Raw genomic sequence first — 22,444 nt, forward strand, 5'->3', positions numbered from 1 at the left:
ACCTTTTGGCTTCAAGTAACTACTTTTGCATATGCTTTGACTATGTTTACTATGATGAATATGATTTTCCAGTAATCATAAAACAAGCTCTTGCATATTGAGGGCTTGGAGCCAAAGGGGTGTAAGTGACATTTTGGTCAAAATTGAGATATATATATATATATATATATATATATCAAATGAAAGCTCTTGATGTGCTCCATCTACAGTCAAAATTACAGAAGTAAAATATTAATAGAAATAGTTAATTCATCAGAAACCAAAAGGCTTAAATCTGAAAGCACAGGAGAAGTTGGTGCCAAAAGGGCCTAAGTGCATTTATGATGAAGACAATATTGTTCATTAAGCATTGTGTGTCATCAATTTGTAAAAAGAAACATGCTTAAAAAAATAAAATTAGTATACAATATAAAAGCAAACTATGGTTATTTTTTTTTGTTTCGGCTCTCGTGTAAAGTTGGCAAAATGTCACTTACACCCCTATGGCTCCAAGCCCTCGATATGCACAGTACTGTGCAAAAGTCTTGAGCCACCCCTCATTTCTTTATACTTTGCTTCCAAGGAGCAAGACTTTGTTGAGATCTTCAGGCTTTCTGAAGGTCTTTCGAAGTGTTTCTTTGGAAATTGGCTACTTTTTCACTCATTTTTAGTCTAGTTGTTGTACCTGACCATTTTCAGTGATCATCTGATTGGTAACAGCTTCATTTTTCAGCATGACAATGATCCCAAACACACTGCCAATGCAGTAAAAGCATACCCGGGTAGAAAAACACACCATGAAACACTATGAGTCATGGATTGGCCTCCCCAGAGCCTGAACCTCATTACTGAAGCAGTGTGGGATCATGTTGATAGAGAACAAAAGGACAAAACAGAAGAAAGCTGCCTCAGAGAGTTCAGACTGTGCTAAAGAATAACGGTGGTCACACCAAATATTGACTTTCAAGCTTCAAGAATTTTGTGCAAACTCTGTTCTTGGCTTATATGCTGTATTTCTATGGATGTTTGCACAATAAATCTCTGCACCCATTTCCTGTTTTCCTAGCAAAATATAAAGAAATGAGGGTGGATTCAAGACTTTTGCACAGTACTGTCTCACACTCTAAAAGCAGAATTTGAAGACTGGTTAATGATTAAAGGCAGTCATCCAGATAAATGTCATTGCAACATCTTAAGTTTGTTTCAGTTTGTTCTTTTATTTTCACATGTGGAGTTGCAGTTTTATATCACAGTCTAATGACATTAAACCTGTTCCGCTTTGTGAAACACGTCCAGAGGGGTTATATTTTTAGACATAAAAGATCAAACTGAGTACTTTATGGAAAAAGGAGAAATTAGAAAATATATTCTTTTAAATTTTTACAGTTCAGTAAGTGACTTTTTTATGGTTTAAGCAGGATTTTTAAACATAAAACAGTACTATAGTACACAAACTAGTCAGTTAATATTCTCTAAATCTGATGTTATCACTGCAACCATCCACTTCCATTTACAGATGGGTAGCCTTTTAAAAGTGAGGACACATCAAAACTTGTACTCCCCTCATTGGTAATGAAATATTAAACAAGCTGAATTTAATGCGCTCTTTAAACCTGAAACATTCAAACTGATTTTTTTTTTTTTTCCTTCACAAATTGTGCAGTACTTTGTCAGCTGACAAGGAGAACTTGAACAGTTGCTGTTTTTACATGCAGAATATACACTTTTTGCATTTCTACACTATAGACAAGGAGGCAATGACTGAAAAAGAAGGAGGTTAGTACAAATACAGTGCACTACGACGAGTTGGGGGGGGGGGGGGGGGGGGGGGACTGACACATTTTCTGCAATGTTAGGTTCACTTTGTACAACCCAACCCTGAGACTTGGATGCTGAGTGGTTTACAAGAGTCAAGCAAGGTGCTAAATTTCTTGTAGATTCTTATTATTTTTTAACACAGATCCCCAACATTGGCCCAGATATATGATGCACAATGACAGTATTATTCCCTACAAGAACAGAAAAATATCTGCTCTAGTAAAACTCTTGAAAATCAACCTCAAATATTGATGGTAAATACATGCGTGATGCATGGCATGCATGAACTTGTCATGGCACAGAGGAGATTATTTGGTAAATATACATATTCCCAGTCATCACTGTACAAATAGTACAAGGGCATAACTAACAAGTCTTTAGATAAATAATAAATTCAATAACATGTGAATGTATGAAATTAAATTCTACGTCAATAAAAATGAGGCGTCCATCACAGAGGGGGACATTCGGGAACATTTATCTTATCTTGCCACATTAAAGTCACTCGTGTATGGGTAAAGGTCTGCTAGCTGTCAACATCCAATAACGTCAAAGAATACGTTTTCAGGCAACGAGTGAAAAAACCAACAATGACTGAACAGGAATTTCTAAACTGCAACCTCCGAGGTGAAGACGGGGATCAATGTGGTTTTACTCATCTAACTGTGGGAATGTGCAACTACAATTTAAACCCGGTGTCGTCATTAAAACATTTACATACAATCTTTATGGGGTAATAAAGGGCTAAAATATACTTTTAAACTCCCCCCTCTGCTTAGTTATAAAGTTTCACCAACTGACCATTAAATTAAATAATTTATAGCACGTATTAACAGTTATATAATCCAACATTTCAACTCTTCTTAACGCCACCTATATAGACATCTGCTTCTGAATGGAAACAAAGGTGGAAACTTTGAGCCTCGGTACAAAACAAAAGGCATCACTGTTGTATGAAGAGACTGAAATTAAACAAGTCATCCCTCCAGAACACTCTCACTGAAAATGCTCCTATCAGGACAGCAATCAGTATAACACAAAAACCTTTACATTTAATGCACTATTCAAATGGTACATTTAACAGTACAGTAAAGCTGTGTTGTTATGAATGCCACCTGATAGAAGCTAATCACAGTCATGGACTTCAAGACCTAACAGACTCTTCTGATGTGAGGCTATAAAAGCAGAACGCACAGAGGATCCCAACCATCTGCCACACAATCACCAACCAACACTCTTTAACTCCAGACCTTTATATAGCCGTATGTATGATAATAATGTAGTTTTAACATACAAATAAAAGCAAAACATTGGGGGGAGGCAGCAGGGCAGCTATGATTGTGGTTGATGCTGAGGAGACGGAGGTGTGTCTGGAGTTTCACCCACCACCTGTCCTTCAGGGCTGATGTCCAGCCCTTCATCCAGTTCGCTTTGGTCCAAAAGCTCAAAGTCCTCTTCCTCAGTCGGAACTAGTGTGTCATCAGGGAACTCCTCGCCAGCACCGCTTTCCGTCGTGATCGCCTCATCCGGTTCCTCGTCAGGACTGAGCGCCCCTACTGTGGTAATTGTAGTGTTAGCAGTGGTGCTGGTGGGTTGCGTGGGGGTATCCAAAGCGCCCGGAGGGGTTTCGCTGGGAAGGAACTCAACCAGAGAGGGCTCTTCACTGGCCTCACTGGAACGGAGCAGGGCTGACAGAGTGTTCTGCACGACAGTGGAGATGGCAGTGCTCACTATCTCCTCGCTCAGGGCCTCCAAGGAACGCTGTGCACCCTGGGTGACTGCAGGCTCCTTCTTCTCTCCTTCGTCTGCTGTGCCTGGAGCAGGCAACACGCCCTCTTCTCCCACTGGTGGTCGCCCATGTCCGTTGAAATGTGTGTTCACAAAATGGAGGGGGGATGCTAGGTGCTGGATAAGGAGGCTGGCAGGGCTCAACGGTTCCCCCTCAGACTGACCGTCAGTCTGGGTTCCCTCTCCCAGGGCTTGGCCTCGCAGAGGGAAGTGAAGCAGATTGTGTTCAATGGAGGGGAACTCCTCCACCGAGGGGAATTCTGGGAGATCCCGCAGGTAGGACTCCTCTGGGTCACTGTGTAAACTCTGCTGGTCCAAATCTGCAGTAGATAAACAGTTTTTTTGTTTTTTAAATGGAACTCAAACACATATTTTTCAGAAAGAAATCTTAAGAATGATAGAATTAGGTGATATCAATACATTTATGATAACAATCTGAAGAAAACTGTTAAAAGAAAGCTACAGATGTATAGAAGTGAGACAAGGAACACCTTCACACCTACTTTCATACATTCTTTGAAAAGAGCAGAGCAAAAACACAAGGGTGGGTCAAGAGTGAGTTTTGATCTGAAAAATGTGCTTTTTACGTGATTTTCGCAAACAGCAGAAGGAAAGGAAGCGGCGCTCTGGGACACGTTGAATGAGTAATATGTAAGTGTAACTCCTTTGATTATTTGGTTGCAATTCTACCAACATTTAAAAATTGATACGCAAATGGGAGTGTGGTCGCTCCAGCAAGTCATAAAGGGTTAAAACACACTGCAGTTAATCACAGTGAACCATTACTCCTCTACCACTCACTGTTGCAGACTAATCATTAGACATTTTGAATTCCTATTTGCTACAGAACTAAACTGAACTAAACTCTTCCTCCAAGTTAAAGAAAAAAAAGTCTTTACAGGCTTTAATTGAAGTATGACATTGATATCAGTGAAAATTACCTTCAGACACATCGGTGAGTTGTGGCGTCGTGGCTCTGGACACTGAGAAGCCTCCGCTCTCCAAGATGGACGCCTCTTCATCCGATAGCTCAGAGTCTGTGATGGCCATAGCCAGAGCCGTAGTTTTCACATCCACCTTACCCAAGAAAACAAAATAAAACAAGTGTGTTATCATTTTCCCACATCGCAATACCTGAAACTCCCAATAAAATGATGAGGATAAACCTGCTTTTAGGTTCCTCATTACATGCACATGCAACAAGAATTTATTACTCACAGCAGTAATCCACATTATACTAATTTGTTTATTTTCTTAAATTTGCACCATGCCCCGTGGGTGTTCATTCATAGCACAGTGACTGAATACCTGACATAATACACACAATTTCAGTTACTAAACTGAACAGTGCACTTTCGACCGTTGTGCTAATGGAATGTGGTTGTACTTGAAAGAGAATCCTTGAGGTCATTTGGCACAGCGCGCAGCTCCATTCCCATCAACACGTCACCACATTCATGAAGCCCAGTGCTGACTTCAGCACACTATGCTGCTGCTTCCTCTGGTAGTCTTATATTTTAAAGCTGCACCCTTAAGCACGTGTACACTCTGCGCATCGTGGATTGCGTTGCAGGTGCGTGTCCTTACCGTTGGAGCAAAACAGGACAGTTCTTCCTCACTCTCACTCTCCGTTTCAGCTCTAGGCTCGTCCCCCTCCTCCACCTCCTTCTTTACCTCTGTTAGAACACACAAACACGTTTTTAACACGTCACACAGGACGAGGAAAATCTTGCAAGACCGCAACAATGCTAAACAACTAAAGGAACTGATTCAAAGACAAAAGACTGAGATATGAGACCTCGGCACAAAGGGAAACTGTGGCGCAACAGTGGCTTGTTATTGGTTGTGTGTGCAGAGCGCCTGAGGTAGGGTATCACTGCGAGGACAAAGAAAGGTGAGCTACAGCGATTCTTGTGTAACAACGTCCCCTTTGCATGAAAGCATGTTACAGCTGAAAGCGCCTCTCTCACTCACTCCTCTTGTCGTGTTTGCGGGGCTCCGTATCGCCCTTCATGCTGTAGTCCAGTTTCATCAGGATCGGTTCCAGGCCGGTGTACATCCTCTGGATCAGTTCATGGTACACCACCAGTGGCCACAACAGGACGCTCAGGACTGAGAAGCAGCACAGAGAAAGGATGCAATTTAGCTGCTAGCGTGGGAAAAAAAAAAAATCTAAATCATGATTTAGTAGTGATCGTTAACAAGAAGTGCAAAACAATACATTTTAAGTACTCCTAATATTACTCATTTCCACACATCCTCTGTTATGACTCACCTATAATATAGGAGATCATGATTCCTGGTACGTAATGCCCAACCACGGCTAATACAAAACAGCCACTGCACATCATCACACAGAACTGGGGAACAGAAAGAAAGATATATTAGACATGTCACAGAGGACACTTACCACAGCCCTTTTTAAAAGTGGGATACTTAATATTGCTGGCATTGCTGGCACAGGTGACTTTCACATGAATGAATGTTCCACATGGCTTCATTTGAACAGCCCCAAAACACTGATAACATGAACAACTGTTCACCCTAACACGTTTGAAATATGAGGTCTCTTGCCTCCTTGGCTATAGTTTCATTAGCGATGAGCTCAGTAAAGTTTGGTGAAGAAAAATCAGCTGATTATTAAGCTGTAGCTCAAAAACAGTGACTCTGTGTGTCAGCTTGATCATCTCAAGTGAAGCCCTCAATGTCATTTAAGATTCAATCTTTATGGTGGATATTATGTCATGTTGGGATAATTTAGTGTAATTAATGAAGTTGCTGACTCTGTGCCACGTATGCAAATACCTACAATTCAAACTCAACAGAAAGACTTCTGTAAACAGCTGGAAGCATCAAACCATCATCTTATTTTCATTACTTACAGGTCTCGGTAATCTGACCCGTCACACGCTCCATCTTCAATACACGTAAAGTTAAAGATGAAACGTGAAAAAAATCCCAATATTACAAATACTGTGTTCAAAGCAGGAAGAGGAAAAAAAAAAAAAAAAAACCTGTTTATGATAAAGTACTGATTCTATGAAACAAGTTTGGGCAGAGTGAAATGAGGAGAAAGAAACTGAAAGCTTTTTTAATATTACTGCAGTTCAGAGCTCTCTGAAAGAATCCAGTTTTTCAGTGAGCTGAGCGACTCAAGATGCAGAGAAAGGAAACGCTCGCAGTCCTAATGTGGTGCATGCCGATCCATCCATATGATGCTGTTCTTTAAGACTCGCGCTGTGTTTAAAGTGATGTGTAAATATTAGTACGCCTAACCTCGGAAGACTGCCATGGTGACATTTTCTAATCAGATTAAGAAAAAGATGTGAAGAGACATATAAAGGGGGCTTTAATATGCTGTTAAAGCTACATTATGTGTTTGCATGCCTTCTGAGATTTCCCCAGATTTTTTTGTTTATGGCTTTCAGTTACTTGCAGTACCTGCTCAACGCCAACTTAAACTATGCTTTTCCTTATTGGCACTCTTAGATACACTCTTCTCTTGGGGGATGGCAAAAAGTTGGCCTAAGGGGCACGAGAGCCTAAAGGAAGAGGAGCTAAGATGACTAGTTACAATGGATAAACTGACAGGCTTAACTAATGCACAGTGTAACACATAAGTACTATTCTGAACTGCAAATAATCACACAAAGCTAGTCTAATAAACACATAGAGCTGGAAACTGGATCAAAGAACAGGCCCATAACAAGCACATAAACATTTATACCCCCAAAACATTTGTTCATACAGGTTTTCATGGTCACAGACGAATTATTGTACCTTGCCGTGGTTCTGTCGTTTGTACTGCAGCATTTCCTGCAGATACAGGCAGCAGGTCAGGTAGCTCTCAGCCAGGTGGTGGCTGAGCTCAGGGATGCTGAGCAGACGCTGCTCCACGCTCATTGTCTCACTGCGATCAAACAAGAACACACCCACACGCGAGAAGATGGAGGGGGAAAAGAAAAAAAAAAAAAAATCAACACTTGTGATGGACACAGATCTGCACTCGAAGCACTTCAGGCTGTACTTAAGTTTGCAAAGGTGTAGATTAGGATGTTTCATGTAATGACGAAGGAGGGAGACAGATGCGCACAGGTGAACACAAACAACAGACTAAACAAGGCAGGGAGCCTAAAATCATTATAATGATAGAGTGACGTGAGGAACGTGCCATAACAGCGACATGGACAGGCTTTTATGGATCATTTTTATACTGAGCTAACACAGGAAATTAAGACCTAAAGGTAGTGTTAAAAAAGGACAACTTATCATACTACAAACCTTAATGGAGGATGAGCCTCTACATGTTGAACTGCAGGAGAGAGAGAAAGAAAGAAAAAAAAAACAATTAGCAGAACCTATGAACCATGTTTGTGTTTCTGTAGAAATATGTTTTTTTTTTTCCTACAACTCTAATTCTGAAAACGCTGGGATGGCTGTACAAAATTTTAACAGAATGCAGTGAGTTGCAAAATGTTCCTCCAGCTGTTTCTTTTCAGCACCAGCCTTTTCCTGCCCCGGCTCCAACTTTTTTGAGACGTGCTGCTGCCAAGGAATTCAAAATGAGCCCATATTTTTTTCTTGATATGGTACAATTTCTCAGTTTAAACACTTGATAGGCTTTCTATTCTATTATGAATTAAATATTTGCTTATATTCTGTTTTTATTTACTTTACACAGCAAACCACCTTTTTCAGAATCAAATTTGCATGGTTAACACACAGAAGATCAATGAAAATGTGCTTTTTTTTTAAGCCCTTGAGCATATTTTGTCATATCTGATATGATCAACATGATGCTGAATGTCTCATTTACTCCAATAATACCAGGAAACTGAGTGAGCGGAGGAAAAACTTCAACTTGAACAGAATTTATGATTCGCAATATCTGACAGATGATATTATTCAAATTTCTAGAGGAAGGCCGCAAACTAATTGCATTAAGATCTCACCAGTAATAATGGGCAACCTGGGCTTCCATCTCTCCAGCAGCATGAGCCCCAGCAGGGACACGCTTATCAGAAACAGAGGCCGCAGTGAGGTGGAGGACAGGAGCCTGCGGAGGCACACACATAAACACAAATACATCAAATGTGTCCAAGCGCTACTGCTCTGGTTGAACAGGATCCAAGCTAAAGTGAGAAGCTGTCACTGACAGCTGGTGAACAAGGCCTGAGCAACTCATCTTCATGGGTTCGCTTAAATTACGTTGCTAACAGATTTAACAACTCAAAATAACTTTCTCTATACAATAGAATTCCTTATAGTTAGCGGGCAGCATATGCCGTACCGAAAAGGAAGTTAAAACTGGATTGCAACCTTCGTTAGCATTAGGCTAAAGACGTGGGATTAGCTAACTTATCTTGACATTCACTCGTAATACCCTCGCTGCCATTAGCCAGCTAGCTAACGGTGAGCTTCAAAGCAGCCTTTATCGGTCTGAGAGACAAAGGTGCCTAAACGCAGACTCGACGTTTACCAGAATAATGTGTTGAGTGTCAGGGCGACAAAGATGCTGTACAGCGGCCTCTCCCAGACCAGCAGCCTCTGCACCCACAGCAGCAGGAGTTCATACTGCGATAGCCAAGTCTGGAGACGCTCCCGCAGGCGAACGAGCTCCGGGTTTCCGTCCCCGCACGCCTGCTCCGACGTCCCGGCAGGGAACAGGGCCTCCAGGCCGACCGAAGAGGAGGTAACCGAGGGGCGTCTTGTGGCCTCCTCTCCGCTCGCCATGTTTCCCCCACTTTGTTATGTTGTTTTGGAGATCACGGGGGTATATGGAAAGATCAGCGTGAAGCAGGACAGAGTTAAAACAATGAAGCTTCCGGTTGAAACCTTCAAAATAAAGTAGATAATTAACGCGCAGATAGCACCGTCACATCTTTATGGTAAACGCAAAAGCGATGAAAAGATATATATAGTTTCTGAATATTCAAATTTTTCACAGTTATAAAATGATTAATGTAAAGCTGATTGTGACTGTGATTTTGGAGACAAAAATACATACATATACAGTATCTCTCTCTCTCTCTCTCTCTCTATATATATATATATATATATATAGTTGGAGTTAGTTAATTTGCATTCACAAAGTGTTGTTTATGTTTTACTACCTATTTTGAAATTCTTGCTCCTGACAAAACCCCATAATAATAGAAATATAAGTAATATTAACTAAATTAAACTAAACTGAATACAAAAAAGACAACAAAATGCTAAAATTTCTATTTCATACAATGATTATATAAAACTATATTATGCCGTGTGTGTGACCGCACAGACTATGGTGGTGTGGCCAGAGAGACTTTGTCGCCTGCAAATGTATTTTAATTTGAAAGCAATAGCACTTCCGAACTTAGTCTGCTCCTGCAACTTGACTCGTAGCAAAGACGGGTACACAGATGGGCGGACGGATCATGAGCCCGTCATACAACAGAAAAAATGTAGTCACGTGTTTCCTTGTTTACTGTGTAGAGAGGACAGGGTTAAAGACAGCCTAAGTGTACCACCGTGTGTGTGGTTAGAGATACTACTGAGTGTGTGAAACGCCGCATATGCGTGCACCTGCAAAAGCAGCTCAGTGCAACCTTTTAGTACCAGTGCTACTAGACTAGTAGACTAAATATGCTTTTTTCCCCCCTTAAATTAATAATTATACATTTCCACACAAATGCAATAGTTTAAGTTGTAGCTCACATATTTGAGTTTTTGCAGTAGCACATTTAAAAGACAACACAACAACAAGGTTAAATACAAATTTAATTGAGAAATGTATAAAACTGAGTAAACATTTACTCATCAAGTGCTACTTTGTGCTGTGGACCTGAGCATTAAGGGATTAGGGTCCATTCATAGCCGGAGATCACAGAAAGCATCTTAGTATTAACAGCAGCAGAGCTGATGTTTCATCTCAGTCACATGTCAATTTCTGAAAGATAAAAATGAAAATCTGCAATCATCATACTCAGAAATTAACTCTGGAGTCCTTAGAAAATGAAACAAAGCATCAGTGAAGCAGCTGGAGGTCATGCACATGTCTCATACAAGATTTGTTCACAAAGTAGAACACAGGAGGTGCTTCTCAAAGCTTCCAGGTGGATGGAAAAAAGGCTCATGAGCCTACCTGCCTGGTTACACTTCCAGGACTCAAGCCTGCACAGGCAATAAAGGAGAGGAGGGGGGCCCCCCTCTTTCCCCTGGCGCTAGGACAAGAGGGCATCGATACCTGCAGGGGTTAAGACCATGGCCTGCAGCAGGTCAGACAGAGAGATGATACCTTTCACCACATCAGCCCTGTCCACCAGGACCAGCCGATGGACCTGGGATAAAGATGAGAAAAGGCCGATCTTTTATTATCCTTTGAGCTCCTGATTTGATAATAAATCTTAAAGAGGCTGGAAAAAAGTCTACCTCAGCTTTGACTATGCGGTCTATAACGGTTTCCAGGGTTTCATGTGGATAGCACTTGATCACCCCCTCAACACAACATGTGCGCCTCTCAACAGCCTGCTGCATTGTCATGTCCAGATTGTTGTAAGTCTTCTGGGCTGCTAGGTTCTGCAATGGATCAAGACAGTATCTGGGAAAGTGTGTGCGAACAATGCTTGTAAGGAAAATAGACGGCATTACAAAATGAGAATTGCATATTACGTTTTTACATTAGATTTTTACTTACAATGACATCAAATCTGGAGTAGAGTGCCACCACTTTCCCTAAGAAAACACAGTTTGATGCTGTAATGTTAATAAATGCATGTCTAACATTTATTTTCCCTGTCATGTACATACTATTCCACTGGTGGATGCACACTAAATATGGCCAAATAAGGAGGTTAGACTGCTCCTTTTTAGACATTTTTTTCCTACTTTTGGCTCTGTGCGATGTCACAGAAAGTGGATATCCCTAATATGGTCATCTCAGATCCCAGCCACCTGCTGGTCAAGCTATTGTTTACAAGGGGCAGCCAATCAGAAGAAAGCTAATTTAAAGGGGGGGGCAAAAACATCTTATATTAGAAAGAAGATGAATTAAGGGGCTGCACTATGACCCAATGTAAGGGGGCCTTAGTGTAGATCGATTGACCAATCCATCCATCCATCCATCCATCCATCAACTTTTTTTTTTGCGTTTATCCAAATCAGGGTAGTGGGGGAGCTGGAGCCTATCCCGGCTGTCACAGGGCAAAAGGCAGGGTACATCCTGGACAGGTTGCCATTCATACTCATATTCACACCTGAGATAGTAGAATTGCTAGTTAGCCTAGCCATGGATGTCTTTGGACTGTGGGAGGAAGGAGTACCCTTGGTGACAGCATCACAAGGCTCCCAGAGAGGCATACCTTGTTCGTCCACCACTGGCAGTGCAGACACCCGCCTCTCCACAAATATGGAGAGGGCATCGTAAACTGATGATGTTTGGTGGACAGTGGCGATGTTCCTGAAAGTTCCTATCCCAAGCTCCTGGATCGGCCTCTGTGTGAATGCAGGCTTGGGAAGTTTTTTCCCCTAAAAGTATCCAAACACCATATTTAAAGAATATGGGCGCCACGGTACTCAAGGGTGCATAAACATCATAACTAAAGCTGTCGCTCACAAATATATGGAGGAACTTGAGGATTCTTTTGTGGGTCAAAATGTGCAGGACATTCCCAGACTCTGGATCGATCACAGGCAACCTGTGGATTTTGTATCTGAGTAAGGAATAGATGGCTTCGAAGAGGCTGCGAGGAGAAGAGATGAGAAGAGGAATGACCTTTAGCAGGACATTAGTCTGGAATTTAAAATAGTCACCCAAGAGTGACATGTGCACTCACCTGGCCTCTGGAGAGATACTAATGAGGGAGTTATTGGAATACTGTAAATAGACATCTAAACAGAACAGGAGAGAAACAGCTTAGATGAATTTCACAGACATCTGTGCACAGATACTGCCATTAATTCGTACTTCCGTATTTACTTCGAAGTGAATCACCTCTCCATGTTTCTATCTTATGGCTCTCAAGCTCATACATCTGAACCTTAAGAGGGAAACAGTGCAAACATATGACTCACAAGAAAACAGGTTGAATCAAAAAAGCTGAGAGGCTCTAAACTGCAGTACTGCAATGCTCACCATGGGGGACTTATAACAGCAGTGAAGGATGTTGATGAAATCTGTAATAGTCAGCATGCCTGCGGCAGAAGAAAGTTCATATTCCCATTATTACGAGTGACTCATCACCTATTGTGTTTGTGCCATTAATCCATCATCTTACCCACAAATCTCTGCAACTTGCTGTCCCATAGAGGTGCAGCCCTCACACCATTTGCCACCAGTGCAAAAAAGGCCTTTTTTACCTTTTGGGTTAAAAAAAAAAAATCAGTCAGTGAAGTTTTGGAGCTAGATAATGCTACTCTGTGATAATTAAAGCTGCCACGTATCTCAGTGTAAAAGTCTAAATTTAGATATGTAAGAAGTCAAAGGAAAAGCTGCAGGCTCACTTGTAATGTGGTATCAAATATGACCAGTTTACAGCTGGTTGGAATGGCATCATAGCAGCGGTGACTTTTCATGAATTTCATGTAGACTGGGGTATCAGCCTCTGGGAGAAATGACACCAGCTGGTCACAACGCACTGCCCGAAGAGGGAGCAATTATAGACAAGGACATATTCATGCACGCACACACACACATCTGCAGAGAGAAGGCAAGTGCTAACAGTACATGTCCAGCAAATGCAAATATAAATACATGCACATTTCCAGGCACAGATCCAAATGCAGACAACTGCCAGGCAGTGTAATAGTACCTTGATTCTGTGTTTCCTGCTTCCTTTCTGGGAATGACACCTATAACATATGTCACTGTCAACAAAATCCCCACGGCTACTCATTTCCTTGGTTTCAATAACACTGTCAACTTCCCAAACATCCCCAATCATATGCATTTCACCTGTGAACGAGGCTCCATAACTCTGTCTGTCTCTTGTGTCCATGAAAAAGTTGTTTTCAGCGTGGTAAACTGAGACTGTTTGTTAGCCTTTTCTACAAAGCAGCTGGGTCTATATTAGGAGTTCTCAGATGGTATGTGTCAGGCCAGGAGTGGAGGGGAGGGGTAAGAGGAGCCAGCACAGACTCAGGGGGAGGGACATCCCATATTCTACCAAAACCAGACATCTGCTTTCCCCTGTGTAAAAATGCTCATCCGAACCTTAAGCCTCTCCCGGTGCTTAAAGACATGGATTAGCTTTTGAACTCTTACGGTATCACTAAGTGTAATTCATAGCACAAATGCGTTGACTGCAGATCAGTGCAGCAGTTTGAAGGTGGAACGTGACTTCAAATAGTGGTTAAAAAATCATATAGTTTGGCCTTCTATGAGCCATCAAGGTCAATATGCAGTACTGTGTAAAAATCATGAGCCGCCCCTAATTTCTTTGTTGCTAGGAAAATGGGAAATAGGCACAACCATAGGCGTAGGAACCGGGGGGGATGGAGGGGACATGTCCCCCCAATACTGGAGACAGGCGCATTTGTCCCAACCAAAAATTACAACGCAGAGGAGAAAAATACTTGATTTTGAAATCTTTAACTCGCGTGCTTTTGTTTTGAAGGCACAACATGCATTGGTAACATTTATCTGTGCACTGGTAACATTTATCTGTGCATTGGTAACATTTATCTGTGCACTGGTAACATTTATTTGTGCACTGGTAACATTTATTTGTGCACTGGTAACATTTATCTGTGCATTGGTAACATTTATCTGTGCATTGGTAACATTTATCTGTGCATTGGTAACATTTATCTGTGCACTGGTAACATTTATTTGTGCACTGGTAACATTTATCTGTGCACTGGTAACATTTATCTGTGCACTGGTAACATTTATCTGTGCACTGGTAACATTTATTTGTGCACTGGTAACATTTATCTGTGCACTGGTAACATTTATTTGTGCACTGGTAACATTTATTTGTGCACTGGTAACATTTATTTGTGCACTGGTAACATTTATCTGTGCACTGGTAACATTTATCTGTGCACTGGTAACATTTATTTGTGCACTGGTAACATTTATCTGTGCACTGGTAACATTTATTTGTGCACTGGTAACATTTATTTGTGCACTGGTAACATTTATCTGTGCACTGGTAACATTTATCTGTGCACTGGTAACATTTATTTGTGCACTGGTATCATTTATTTGTGCACTGGTAACATTTATTTGTGCACTGGTAACATTTATCTGTGCACTGGTAACATTTATTTGTGCACTGGTAACATTTATCTGTGCACTGGTAACATTTTCTGTGCACTGGTAACATTTTGTCCCCTTAGAATTATAAGGTTCTATCTACGTTCTGACCAGTTTTGAGATATTGAGCTTTAAAGTTTTTGCACTCTGCATAGCAAAAAAGCGCTAACACAGAGAGACAGACAACCATTCACACCTATGGGCAATTTAGAGTGACCAATTAACCTAACCCCAGTAACTGCGTGGCTTTGGACTGTGGGAGGAAACCCACACAGACACGGGGAAAACATGCAAACTCCACACAGAGAGACCCGGGCCAAGGTGGAATTGAACCCAGACCTAGATATCAATATATATATATATATATATCAAACTTTTCATTAAACTCATGTTGGCAGACTGAGCCCTCTTTTTTCCCATCCTTTATTTTTCCAACGTTTTCTTAAGATAATTCAACATATAATTATATGAAAACCAACAAGTAAAAATAAATTTTATAAGAAATAAATAGAACAAAATAAACATTTGATATAAATTTAGGAGGCGTATACTTTGACATATAAACAAACTCAAATTTCAATAAAATTTGTACAGAGTCAAACAAATTCTGGATAATTTAAACAAATAATTTTTCCCATTTAGCCTAGATCTTTTTAATTTTTACAAGCTGCAATCTACCTGAAAAATCATTCTTTAAAATATTGAATAAACATTTAGATTCTGAGTCCATGTCCACTGAGTACAAAAATCCAAATAAAAACTCATCCCACTTAAAAGGTAGATTTTTTAAACTTGGATCGTTAATTAAAATTATTCTGCTACAAAAATGTCACTGACAATGAACTGTTTTCTTTCGGTTGTATTTATTCAGGAAAAATTTAACAATTTCTTTGCCGTCCCTTTTCTGGTGTTTTTTTCTTTTACTTGCTCTTCTGGAGTTTGATGACAGAAATAAAAATAGACAGAGCTCATTAGCATGGTACCACTGCTAGGTCATAGAATATATTAAAATCTGAAGTCATTGTTCAATCAATAATATTTTATACGTGAGGTAACTTACATTATGACCTTTGACTATTCTCAATATTACCAACTACATTGTTTGTTTTTTTTATGTTAGCACTGACCACAGACAAACAATACAAAACTAGTGTTGGCTCGCTAGCTTCGTAGCTAACAGTGCAAAGAAACAGCTCAATGCAATCTAAAAAAAAAATATCAAAAGTAAAGAATTTTCCTGCCATTAGTACTTCTGTCTGTTGTCAACTCATTTTTGAAATCCTCAAGCTTTAGATATCTTGTAAACAGCCCCAGCTTACCATGAAACATTTTCTCTAGCATCTCCTCTGCTCCTTTGCTTGACATTGGGCACCAACATTACAAAAAAAGAAGCAGCCTGATTGGCTCTCTTGTGAACATTTCAAGTGTCTATTGGTTCACAGATAGAACCTTATAGTACCAAGTTAAAGCTTGATTTTGCAGATAGAACCTTATTATTTTGTGAATAAAATGCCCAAAAATATATATATTTGAAAAAAAAATCTCTTACATATTGTTCATAAGTTGTCAGCAAATAAGTATATGACAATAACTCAGTTTCATCAAAAATGTCAGAACCTTATAATTCTAAGGGGACGATTTATCTGTGTATTGGTAATATTTATCTGTGCACTGGTAATATTTATCTGTGAATTGGTAACATTTAGGCATTGGTAAGTATGCACTGGTAACATTTATCTGGGCACTGGTAACATTTATCTGTGCACTGGTAACATTTACCTGTGCACTGGTAACATTTATCTGTGCATTGGTAACATTTATGTGTGCACTGGTAACAGTTATCTATGCACTGGTAACATTTATGTGTGCACTGGTAACATTTACCTGTGCACTGGTAACATTTATCTGTGCATTGGTAACATTTATGTGTGCACTGGTAACAGTTATCTATGCACTGGTAACATTTATCTGTGCATTGGTAACAATTATCTGTGCACTGGTAACATTTACCTGTGCACTGGTAACAGTTATCTATGCACTGGTAACATTTATCTGTGCATTGGTAACAATTATTTGTGCACTGTTAACATTTATGTGTGCACTGTTAACATTTATCTGTGCACTGGTAACAGTTATCTATGCACTGGTAACATTTATCTGTGATCAAGCCAGTTTGCCCACATCCTACAATTATAAAACATGTACACAACACTATTTTTCCAAGAAACATTTGAAAAATAAGAAAGTAAAAGATCAAATAGCATTTTTCTTAAATGCTTTTCTCAGAGTATTTATGGATCTGTCAGGTTTCCGATATGTGTCCCCCCCAATAGGAAACTCATTCCTACGCCCCTGGACACAACAATGTATTAAAACAAGTGGAAACACGTGGAAATACAGTTTATGAGGCAAAAGCAGAGTTTGTACAATTGTAACCAGCTTCAACCAGCTTTTATTTAGTATAGTCCTTGGGGTTACAGATCTTGTACAGCACTTTGGTCAACGTCGTTGTTTTAAATGTGCTTTATAAATAAACTTGACTTGACTTGACTTCAGAGTCAGTATTTGGTATGCCCGCCTTTATTCTTCAACACAGCCTGAGCTCTGAAATGAAGCTGCTGCCTATCAGATGCTTTCCAGATGGTGGATCAAAATCTGATGGTACTTTTCTATGTTCATAATTCCATCAGTTTCAACAGCACTGGCTGAAAGCAGCCTCAGACCATGACAGAGCCTCCACTGTGTTTTACAGATGGCTTTACTAAGTTGTCTGTCATGTGTAGACACATATCCAACAATGCTAGGACTGGATTGAAAAGATGTGAAAAAGCAGCCAATGACCTTCAGATAGCCTGGAGAACTACTGCTCAAGACCACTTTCAAACATTACAAGTCTGAATCCTTTTCAGCAAAATGTAAAGAAATGAGGGGTGGCTCAAACCATTTGTGCAGTGCTGTATGGGATACGGTTACATCTATGCCAGAAATGGTATAGTCTGTTCTTTTGTGTGGAGTAGATGTCAAGGTTAGCAGTGTTTAAAGTCCAAACATACAAATCATGTTAATAAAGTGGTAACATTACACATTTACTGAGTGATTCGACTTGGCTTCACTGTATGCTGACACAGAATTGCGTACAAAGTCTCTCAACCAAAGGTCTTTATTAATTCTTTTTTTTTGGTACACATTTTACAATATTTGCATTTTACACCATGTACAAAATTAAGGGGTTCACGTGTATCAAATTTAAATGCTCAGAGCAATTTATTAAAGGTTCAATTACAAAGTAAATGTCCATTTGTAGCTGTGTAGATAAAAAATAGTTCCCCTTCTGGTGTTGAAAACATGATGATAATGCAGTAATTGCATCAATGAAAATGAAGTCAAAAGTGCAAATTTCACACGACGACGGAACGCTGCCGTTTGCATGTTACATGCAAAATAAAAACAAGCTAGAAACTGCATGAAAAACCAGGAGCCCATCCTTTATGCAGATGTTCCACCTGGCTAAGACCCCTGTTACAGGAAAGTGGCTTTAGGAGGATATTTTGTTGCCACATAAAATCTGGTAAAACAGTAGGAAAACAAGCCAACAAGACAGCCATCATAACCAGAATATGTGGCAATGGTGTAACATGACAGTAACACAAAGATATGAAGACATGGTTTGAACTGACTGGTTTCCTGTGTCCAATCATCTCTTGCATAAAGTGTAAAGTTATCAAGGGTAGGGCTGATTTTACAATAAGAAAACTTTCAGTGCCAGCAGTATGTGTGAGAACAGTGTTTGTTGCAAGGGTATATGCCTACATAAAGAGAATAGGAATAAGAAAATATCACCCGGTTTAGTCCCTTCTTCATTAAGAAAAAGAAAAAAACTTACTGTGAAACCTTCAACTTTCAGGTGTGCTTGTTAACCACCACACACGCACGTTCGTTAACCTGCCAAATGTGAACAGCTTATAGATTGCCGCTGTGACATAGCAACTCAAAACACATTCAAATCAAAAGCCCTACAACACCAAGCGACAGGGACGAACTTTGAACATGGTGATAAATATGGGTGCTAAGGGTAGTTTGGTTGCTGCAGAGAAATAAATTAAATAAGCTTTACAATGCTTGTGATTAATCAAACATTGTGGCATTTTAATCGAGTCAAATTTACTCTGCAGTATTTGACTATATATGATTTTCCTCCCCACCAACCTCCCAGAAAAGTGCCCAATTTCTCTCGTCTCGACTCCTGTTATTCTAGATCTGGAAATGTTAACAAAGACATGCCTTGGAGCAGTTGAGTGACAGAAACAATGCTGGTTTCATTTCCAGAGTCCATTACTACAGGGTGAAAAGCTCTGCTATCTCTAGCCAGGCATGAGCAGAGCTTGGACTTTGTCGACAGGTAGCACAGACTCCAGATGGCAAGGTTGCAGGTGTATGGGAGGAAAAATCTCTATTTGAGAGTCCAGACTTGGCTTTGCTGTACCGAAGAGGCTGGAGGACAACCGTGATGAATGAGGACGATGGTTTTCAAGCGGGCCGTGAATGAGGACTGATGAGGTGTTTCGAAGCCCACACTCAAGAGGAGAAAGTGTTGCAAGGCAGCCAGGACAGATTAAGGACACAGGAGACCAGGTTTGGGAAGCTTCCACGTCAGGTTTCTTTTCAGGATGTATATGACCCATCGAGGCGAGGAGGGAACCCCAGAGACACAATATAGATGTTTGTGCGGAAGACGATTGGGGGACTTGACTGTGGTGTTGCCTGCTTCCAAGTGTGCCAGTCTGAGGGTTAAGACTCTTGTTGGCCAGAACACAACAAGGGAGGCGGCGGGCCGGAGAAGAGGTTTCTGGACTCAGGTTGGAAGTCGAAAAGTGGGTCAGGCTGATCTCACCAGGAGGAAGCAGAGACTGGCCACCTCTAGAGAGACTGAGCTGGTGTATCACAGCGCTGGTGGCAATAAGGCCAGCCACACCGGTTAGATAGACCAGGCCAAGCATACAGGATACCTGAAAATGAATGGAGATGAAGTCTTATGATGAAACATAAAAATCTAGGACACTCATTATATTTTTCCTTATTTTCTATCACATGTATACTGTTACAATGAAGAATGCTTATATTAGATATGCTCAAAGCTTCAAATAATGAGGTCAACCAAATAAAGGCTCAGACCACTGACTGCTCTAAATGCTCTGATTCAGACTGTTTTTTTCTACTCTTGGAGCTCTATGATACCTAAAAAAAGAGGATATTCTTAATATGGTCATTTGTTTGTAAGGGGCAGCCAATCAGAGGAAAGTTGACTTAGAGATAGAGGGACTAAACCAGCTTATTTCAGACAGTAAATGGATTGAGAGCCAACACCAGGGTCCGATTAAAAAAAAAAAAAAATTAATTTTGAACTCTAGATCATGCAAAGCTACTCTTGTAGAGTCCATGAATAAAAATATGGAGCTGGAAATGGGCATAAAAGATTTCCTTCAATACCTTATGCACTTTGTTTGGTTGTAAATTATAAAAAAGGATGAATAAAAGGGCATTATATATAAAGGCTAAATATGAATACTCTAGAAACATATCCTCTCCCCACCTTACTAAAGTGCTGATAGATGGCTGTGAGGGCTTGACTCCATGCAGAGTGCTCCAGCAGCACACAGAGGTCAGTGTAGGTGAACCAGCCACGTTTCATCCCCTGCCGTTCCGCAATGCTGGAAATAATCAGAAATATAAGAAACAAAAGGCTTTGATCAATCCAGTATCATCTGGGGTGGGTGTAAACGTTTCTTACAAAAGCTACATTTTAGTGTTCAGTTACAACAAACCTGGTCTCCAGTTGATTTAGTAAATGAAAGAAGTCATTTGGCTCTGTGAAGAGGCTCCACTCCTAGAAAATATGACAAGGGTTGGGAACCAGCGCTTAAAGCAAGCACACAATTTTTACACAACCACACACACACAGTGCACCACTTACAATAGCATTCAAAAAGTTCATCTCCAGGTTGTTTACAGTTTGGACATCCAGCTTCCCAGCTGCTCCCCACTCATCGTTGAAAACCTCCTCCTCCTCGCCTTCGTCATACAGGTACTTGCTGGCAACCATCTAAATTACGAATTGTCAATCAACATCATGCTGCTTTTAAAAAACATCATAGAAAATCTATTTTGAAAGAAAAGTCACCAAAAAAAAAAAAAAAAAAAAAAAAAAGGTCATCAAATGACACTGTGACACTCTTAGAATCACCTCTGAAGCCCAAACACATACCATGGAGATCAGAAAGAGGTCAGAAGAGGAGATCTTTTGCAGGTATTCGGGGTTTCTATGTCTGAGCCTTTCTATGTAAACTAGAGCCAGCATCATGGCACATGGAGAAATGCAAGCCTCCCTGAGACAAAAACAAGTTGTTTTAGATGCACGACTCCAATCTCTGCTACCGCAAGAATAAATAATCTGTGTGTGCATGTATTTGGTAGAGTACAAACCTGGCTACGTGGGCAGCATACTTCTTCTGGAGCTTTCGTATTGGGCTTGGGGCAGACTTTTGGAAGATTTCAACGGCAATATCTGAAAGCAGAAAGTCACAAGTGGGCTCCAAGTGTGATTTTTCTACTCCTCATTTAACAAGGTCATTGCTTAATCTGCAAACAATAATTTAATCACCTGAAAGCCTAACAATAGTTTCATTATACTGTATACATTATACTTATGACAAGTTATCCGGAACAGATTATTTTTAAAGAATCCCCAGCCAGAAACCTTAGCCAAATGTAAAGGTTGAAGTGCTGGTTGACGCTTTACTCACCTGTAACGGGGCAGGAAAGGGCATCTAGGGAAACCTCTTTGTCCAGGCCATAATATAGTCGCTTTCTCACTCTTTCGGTTAGTTTCTGGTGTCCAGGAAGAAACTGTAAACAATAAAACCCCGTATTATTACCTCACTGTTTTAGCTCGACTATTACGGAAACTGCTGGCTGAGCTAAAGTTAAACAGAAAGCAGAATTTATCGTGAGGACAACAATATCTGCAAATTCAAGTGACATTTAAGCAAGGGCTAACAGCAGGGAGTAAGCTACTGTTTACTTCATATCTGTTGCTAGGCTCGGGCTGGCCCGAAGCTCATAGGCGGAAGCCAAAACAGTAGCTACCGTTAGCATTATGCTAACCGCGGAAGCATACACACCTTGAGGTTTTTACAATTTACGCATAGTGCGACTATTTGTAAAGGTGAACGGGTATCACACAACAGACTAACTATCTCTCTTCACCCACTCGGCCGATAGTTTTGGACAGGGGAACCAAAGTTTACGGGCATAAGTCAGCTAACCTAACTAAGGCGCCTAGCCTTAGCTAGTGTAGGTTGTTAACCTCGCGTAGTGTTAGCTTAACAACTTACCGTGAACTCTTGGAAATCCGAGAGCTGAAATGTCTTTTCGTTAAATAAAGCGTTGAAATCCATATCTACGATTAATTAAACATTAGGCCGCCAAATACTGAGGGAAAAACGGACTACTTGACCTGGCCCGCGCCTATTTGGCAAAGCTTAGCGCGCTACGCCCTGACCGAGAGACGGCTGAAACCTCTCACACCGGGCTGGGACTCCAGGGGGCGCTATCTGCTGCTGTTAC

At 40.6% G+C, this 22,444-nt stretch overlaps 3 protein-coding genes across 5 annotated transcripts; all 3 read right to left on the reverse strand.

Annotated features, from left to right (window-relative positions):
• Nucleotides 1–1,176: 1,176 nt before the first annotated feature.
• retreg2 (reticulophagy regulator family member 2) lies at nucleotides 1,177–9,379 on the reverse strand. The gene is made up of 9 exons (XM_030746276.1): nucleotides 9,065–9,379; nucleotides 8,538–8,641; nucleotides 7,867–7,897; nucleotides 7,366–7,495; nucleotides 5,861–5,945; nucleotides 5,560–5,697; nucleotides 5,173–5,261; nucleotides 4,527–4,662; nucleotides 1,177–3,905 (listed from the first exon to the last, which is right to left on the reverse strand). Exons 1-9 carry the CDS (start codon nucleotides 9,316–9,318, stop codon nucleotides 3,130–3,132), a joined length of 1,743 nt encoding a protein of 580 aa, XP_030602136.1. The 5' UTR covers nucleotides 9,319–9,379; the 3' UTR covers nucleotides 1,177–3,129.
• A 948-nt stretch (nucleotides 9,380–10,327) lies between these two features.
• On the reverse strand, nucleotides 10,328–13,629 carry prkag3a (protein kinase, AMP-activated, gamma 3a non-catalytic subunit). Of its 3 annotated transcripts, none has more exons than XM_030746299.1 (13): nucleotides 13,517–13,629; nucleotides 13,374–13,413; nucleotides 13,066–13,199; nucleotides 12,840–12,921; nucleotides 12,698–12,756; nucleotides 12,557–12,602; nucleotides 12,399–12,453; nucleotides 12,179–12,305; nucleotides 11,925–12,090; nucleotides 11,261–11,298; nucleotides 10,996–11,142; nucleotides 10,709–10,904; nucleotides 10,328–10,513 (listed from the first exon to the last, which is right to left on the reverse strand). In XM_030746299.1, exons 1-12 carry the CDS (start codon nucleotides 13,532–13,534, stop codon nucleotides 10,788–10,790), a joined length of 1,029 nt encoding a protein of 342 aa, XP_030602159.1. In that variant the 5' UTR covers nucleotides 13,535–13,629; the 3' UTR covers nucleotides 10,328–10,513; nucleotides 10,709–10,787. The 3 variants fall into 3 exon arrangements, with proteins under 3 accessions (XP_030602159.1, XP_030602151.1, XP_030602147.1); XM_030746291.1 differs by having other exon boundaries at nucleotides 12,542–12,602; XM_030746287.1 differs by having other exon boundaries at nucleotides 12,530–12,602.
• Nucleotides 13,630–18,222: 4,593 nt separating this feature from the next.
• cnppd1 (cyclin Pas1/PHO80 domain containing 1) lies at nucleotides 18,223–22,420 on the reverse strand. The gene is made up of 8 exons (XM_030751134.1): nucleotides 22,213–22,420; nucleotides 21,622–21,724; nucleotides 21,302–21,383; nucleotides 21,084–21,204; nucleotides 20,793–20,921; nucleotides 20,644–20,705; nucleotides 20,412–20,529; nucleotides 18,223–19,827 (listed from the first exon to the last, which is right to left on the reverse strand). Exons 1-8 carry the CDS (start codon nucleotides 22,273–22,275, stop codon nucleotides 19,183–19,185), a joined length of 1,323 nt encoding a protein of 440 aa, XP_030606994.1. The 5' UTR covers nucleotides 22,276–22,420; the 3' UTR covers nucleotides 18,223–19,182.
• Nucleotides 22,421–22,444: the final 24 nt, after the last annotated feature.

The sequence above is a fragment of the Archocentrus centrarchus genome, chromosome 2 (assembly GCF_007364275.1).
Source record: "Archocentrus centrarchus isolate MPI-CPG fArcCen1 chromosome 2, fArcCen1, whole genome shotgun sequence".
Taxonomy (NCBI): Eukaryota; Metazoa; Chordata; class Actinopteri; order Cichliformes; family Cichlidae; genus Archocentrus; species Archocentrus centrarchus.